A 6000-nucleotide genomic window follows, 5' to 3' on the forward strand; every position below is an offset into this window, starting at 1 on the left:
ACTAGGGATGATGTTCGAAATCGGTTCTCCCGGTTGTTCGATAAGAAAAGAACCGATTCCATGGACTCGAATCCCTTTTTGAGAACCGGTTCCCATTTTCGAGGCCACTATAGTAAAGAAAAAGAGTTGGTTCTTTATTCGAATCCCTGGGAACGAATCCCTTCCCACGTACAGGAAATGCCCTGTGGGACCTGCAACGTTATGCCCATTTGATTGTAGACTCTTACTGACACCTTGTGGCGATATGAAAATACTACGCATCATTAGTTTGGGCACTTCCGGGTTGAGACAATTGAGAAGTAGACAAGTTGTGTTAGCTTTTACAAGCCTTGGAAAAGATAAGTCTGTAAGTAAACTGTTTAACTTGTTTATGTAACTCAATATTAAGGTGGAAAGTGTTTAAGTTTGATACTTAGATGTCTATTGAAAAACGATTTTTGTGCACTGTTTCAATGGCTGTTTTGATGACTTAAAATGGCTGCCAGTCGTATATTTCCACCATCGAAATAGTTTCAACACTCAGAAGTATTTGTTTGATGATAGTACAGTATATTTGTGTGAAGCTAATATTTACATATTGTGTATTATATTTCAGTATTTTAATTGAATCACATAGCTTATACATTTGTCATTGTGTGTATTTCAGTTTTAAAAAAATCTATAACAGTCCAGTGCAAGACAAAAGTAAAGATAGGAAAAGACAAAGCAAGATCAACAATGAATGGATTAATCTGCTTTGGATTGTTTGTTAGCTGTCTGCCAAGCTGTATAACCTCAACACGTATAGTGAGGGCAGAACAGGCAATATGCAATTATTGCCAGGCTTCGCTCTCATGTAAGGGGGTAAGAATTGTTGATTGATGTCTGTGGTGTTCTTAGTGTCATAGTGTGTGTAGTTAGTATGTTCCAATAGCAGCAGAAGTGCACTTTTTGGAGAGCTGTATTATTTTTAGTTTTGTGCCCAAGGAACTGATTTTATTTAACACTATATTACTATTTATACACCTATAGTGATCACAGAGACATGTTGTTTTTGTGTTACTGTATATATATTTTTTTCTGAAAAATCAGACTTAATATACTTTGGGTAACAACAGTCAATAATTTTTTATTTAATTTTTTTAGGGGGATAACAGTCAATATTTATTTATTTATTTATTTTTATTATAAAATAAAAGTGAGCTTTTGTTAAACCAAATATTGTGTCTTTTTCCGTATACAACAAAGTAGCTGGATTCGATGAGAGAATCGATAAGGAATCGGTTCGATAAGAGGATTCGATAATGGGCTCAAACTCGATAATTTCTTATCAAACATCATCCCTAGGTCCCACAGTACATTTTTGGGGGTCCCACTTTTTTGTAAGGGTTTTGGAAACAAATATACAGTACATGTATGCATTATCCTGTTATATCTCACATTCTATATTGTGTTTTGGAAAAAAAAAAAAAGGTTGCCATGAACGTTACTTAATTCATTAAAAAAACAACATACAAAAGAAAACACATTTTTAGGCACTTTCTTCTCTCATTCATTTCATTCCGGTATCTTTTTCTACATTTTTATTGCAATATTTTAAGAATGTGTTTGTTCTATTTTTGACCAAAGTAAGACAAGGAAAACAATCCGAAGTTGTCTTTATTTTTTTAGTTTTAATGCCATGGTTTTTATGCACAGATTTTCCTCCATGCGGCCCCTGAGCTAAAAATGAGTTTGACACCCCTGACCCATATATCAATGACGATAATAACACATTTGGTGTGGGCTCATAAACAGTTTGTGTTATTAACTTATAAACTACTGCTTGCCAAATAGTGAGACAGGCTTAGATGTAACGGATAAGATGCAGTATAGTAAGAATAGCTTGAACTTGCCAATTAATGAGCCAACTGTTTTATTATTGGTATAAGTCACTGGTGACTCATTTCTGAACTCCCTTTATGCAAAGTGGTGACCACAAAGTGCTGCATGATAACATTGAATACAACATTATTTGCATTGTACGAACTGTACATAGTCAGACGTACTGTGCTTCAACATACGGGTATTATTATGGTGTGTGTATAAGGACCCCAAAATGGTACCTATTAGGAGACAAAGGGGCCCCCTTAAATATTAACACTGCATTAGTAATCTTATTCTTGATTTTAATCATATTCATTAATTATATCTAACCCTACTTAAGAATGTGTTTGTTCTATTTTTGGCCAAAGTAAGACAAGGAAAACAATCCGAAGTTGTCTTTATTTTTTTAGTTTTAATGCCATGATTTTTAATAGTCCGGCCCGCACGTGCACAGATTTTCCTCCATTCGGGCCCCTGAGTTAAAAATGAGTTTGACACCCCTGACCCATATGTCAATGACGATAATAACAAATTTGGTGTGGGCTCATAAACAGTTTGGGTTATTAACTTATAAACTACTGCCTGCCAAATAATGAGACAGGCTTAGATGTAACAGATAAGATACAGTATAGTAAGAGTAGCTTGAACTTGCCAATTAATGAGCCAACTGTTTTATTATTGGTATAAGTCACTGGTGACTCATTTCTGAACTCCCTTTATGCAAAGTGGTGACCACAAAGTGCTGCATGATAACATTGAATACAACATTATTTGCATTGTACGAACTGTACGTAGTCAGACGTACTGTGCTTCAACATACGTGTATTATTATGGTGTGTGTATAAGGACCCCAAAATGGTACCTATTAGGAGACAAAGGGGCCCCCTTAAATATTAACACTGCATTAGTAATCTTATTCTTGATTTTAATCATATTCATTAATTATATCTAACCCTACTTAAGAATGTGTTTGTTCTATTTTTGGACAAAGTAAGACAAGGAAAACAATCCGAAGTTGTCTTTATTTTTTTAGTTTTAATGCTATGATTTTTAATAGTCCGGCCCGCACATGCACAGATTTTCCTCCATTCGGGCCCCTGAGTTAAAAATGAGTTTGACACCCCTGACCCATATGTCAATGACGATAATAACAAATTTGGTGTGGGCTCATAAACAGTTTGGGTTATTAACTTATTAACTACTGCCTGCCAAATAATGAGACAGGCTTAGATGTAACGGATAAGATACAGTATAGTAAGAGTAGCTTGAACTTGCCAATTAATGAGCCAACTGTTTTATTATTGGTATAAGTCACTGGTGACTCATTTCTGAACTCTCTTTATGCAAAGTGGTGACCACAAAGTGCTGCATAATAACATTGAATACAACATTATTTGCATTGTACGAACTGTAGGTAGTCAGACGTACTGTGCTTCAACATACTGGTATTATTATGGTGTGTGTATAAGGACCCCAAAATGGTACCTATTAGGAGACAAAAGGGCCAACTTAAATATTAACACTGAATTAGTAATCTTACTCTTGATTTTAATCGTATTCATTAATTATATCTAACCCTACTTAAGAATGTGTTTGTTCTATTTTTGGCCAAAGTAAGACAAGGAAAACAATCCGAAGTTGTCTTTATTTTTTTTAGTTTTAATGCGTGGCGAAGTTGGTAGAGTGGCCGTGCCAGCAATCGGAGGGTTGCTGGTTACTGGGGTTCAATCCCCACATTCTACCATCCTAGTCACATCCGTTGTGTCCTTGGGCAAGACACTTCACCCTTGCTCCTGATGGGTGCTGGTTAGCGCCTTGCATGGCAGCTCCCGCCATCAGTGTGTGAATGTGTGTGTGAATGGGTGAATGTGGAAATAGTGTCAAAGCGCTTTGAGTACCTTGAAGGTAGAAAAGCGCTATACAAGTATAACCCATTTATCATTTATTTATAATGCCATGATTTTTAATAGTCCGGCCCGCGCGTGCACAGATTTTCCCCCACGCGGCCCCTGAGCTAAAAATGAGTTTGACACCCCTGACCCATATGTCAATGACAATAATAACACATTCGGTGTGGGCTCATAAACAGTTTGAGTTATTAACTTATAAACGTCTGCTTGCCAAATAGTGAGACAGGCTTAGATGCAACAGATAAGATACAGTATAGTAAGAGTAGCTTGAACTTGCCAATTAATGAGCCAACTGTTTTATTGTTGGTATAAGTCACTGGTGACTCATTTCTGAACTCCCTTTATGCAAAGTGGTGACCACAAAGTGCTGCATGATAACATTGAATACAACATTATTTGCATTGTACGAACTGTACATAGTCAGACGTACTGTGCTTCAACATACGGGTATTATTATGGTGTGTGTATAAGGACCCCAAAATGGCACCTATTAGGAGACAAAGGGGCCCCCTTAAATATTAACACTGCATTAGTAATCTTATTCTTGATTTTAATCATATTCATTAATTATATCTAACCCTACTTAAGAATGTGTTTGTTCTATTTTTGGACAAAGTAAGACAAGGAAAACAATCCGAAGTTGTCTTTATTTTTTTAGTTTTAATGCCATGATTTTTAATAGTCAGGCCCGCACGTGCACATATTTTCCTCCATTCGGGCCCCTGAGTTAAAAATGAGTTTGACACCCCTGACCCATATGTCAATGACGATAATAACACATTTGGTGTGGGCTCATAAACAGTTTGGGTTATTAACTTATAAACTACTGCCTGCCAAATAACGAGACAGGCTTAGATGTAATGGATAAGATACAGTATAGTAAGAGTAGCTTGAACTTGCCAATTAATGGGCCAACTTTTTTATTATTGGTATAAGTCACTGGTGACTTATTTCTGAACTCCCTTTATGCAAAGTGGTGACCACAAAGTGCTGCATGATAACATCGAATACAACATTATTTGCATTGTATGAACTATACATAGTCAGACGTACTGTGCTTCAACATACGGGTATTATTATGGTGTGTGTATAAGGACCCCAAAATGGCACCTATTAGGAGACAAAGGGGCCCCCTTAAATATTAACACTGAATTAGTAATCTTACTCTTGATTTTAATCGTATTCATTAATTATACCTAACCCTACTTAGTTTACAACCTTGTCAAATGACACAAAACCGTGTGTTAATGACAAAGATTATAAAAACATAAAACCTTAGGCTTAGGTCAGGCTGATTGGAAAAATACGTACTGCATAAGAATGACAATGCATGTGACTGTAGGTTAAAAACAAACACAAATGTGATATTTAAACACTTTTGTCCGTTTTCAAAGCTGCAGTGTGCGAGGTCGCCACTCATCCCTGCATGGTGACTATAATGACTCAGCACTAACTAATATGATGCATGTCATATATCACTGCAGACACGAGACCCCACGCTCACGCAGGACGCGGATGACGCATACAAGTCCTTGTAATGACACCAAAGCGGCCGTGAGCCAGTTGCTGATTGCGCATGTGGGTGGATTGTCGCAGCTGGGTCACACAACTTGAGTCCAACTCATGCAAACCTCCACTCAAGTGTCACCCCACGTGTCGTGCGTGTTCACTCTCGCTGCGTGTTTTCTAAAAAAAATTAAAAAAAATATAAAAAAAGTGCAGTAATCCGGCGCGCAGTGCGCAAATATATCGCACTGTGCGCATCAGCGGTTGTGCGTCATAGCGCGGTGCCAAAAAAGAAAAGAAAAGGCGAGCCAGCCAAACTGGTTGCGAGCGCGTCCGACTTACCGGGACAGGACAGGATGAAGAGTGTCAGTAAGAGTTTGTAAATCCACATCTCGACAACAAGAAGGAGAAGGAGTCCAAAAAAAAGAAGAACTGGGCAGAGAGATGTTGCTTTCCAGCACTGCGTGCGCAAGAGGATGCGTCTCCTCCAAGTACTTCCCCGCCTCGCTCCCCCCACCCCCCCTCTCATGTGGATGTCATTGCCCACTCTTTGGTGAGTCCCCCCCCCCCCCCCCCCCCCCCCCCCCCCCCCCACGCAATGACAAAACCAATTGGCGTGTTGGTGTTCAATTTCTGAATACGCAGGGCTCACAATTTCAATTTCAACAGACATGCTTAAAGGCCTACTGAAATGATTTTTTTTATTTAAACGGGGATAGCAGATCTATTCTATGTGTCA

At 38.1% G+C, this 6000-nt stretch overlaps 1 protein-coding gene across 1 annotated transcript in view; it reads right to left on the reverse strand.

The window, feature by feature from the left end:
- Positions 1–5778, reverse strand: part of hgfb (hepatocyte growth factor b) — a 108691-nt gene extending 102913 nt beyond the window's left edge. The window contains exon 1 of the mRNA XM_062035832.1: positions 5604–5778. Within this exon, the coding sequence (XP_061891816.1) occupies positions 5604–5652 (49 nt within the window). The 5' untranslated portion in view covers positions 5653–5778. The remainder of the gene's footprint in view (positions 1–5603) is intronic.
- Positions 5779–6000: the final 222 nt, after the last annotated feature.

This window comes from Entelurus aequoreus, linkage group LG24 (assembly GCF_033978785.1).
Source record: "Entelurus aequoreus isolate RoL-2023_Sb linkage group LG24, RoL_Eaeq_v1.1, whole genome shotgun sequence".
NCBI lineage: Eukaryota > Metazoa > Chordata > Actinopteri > Syngnathiformes > Syngnathidae > Entelurus > Entelurus aequoreus.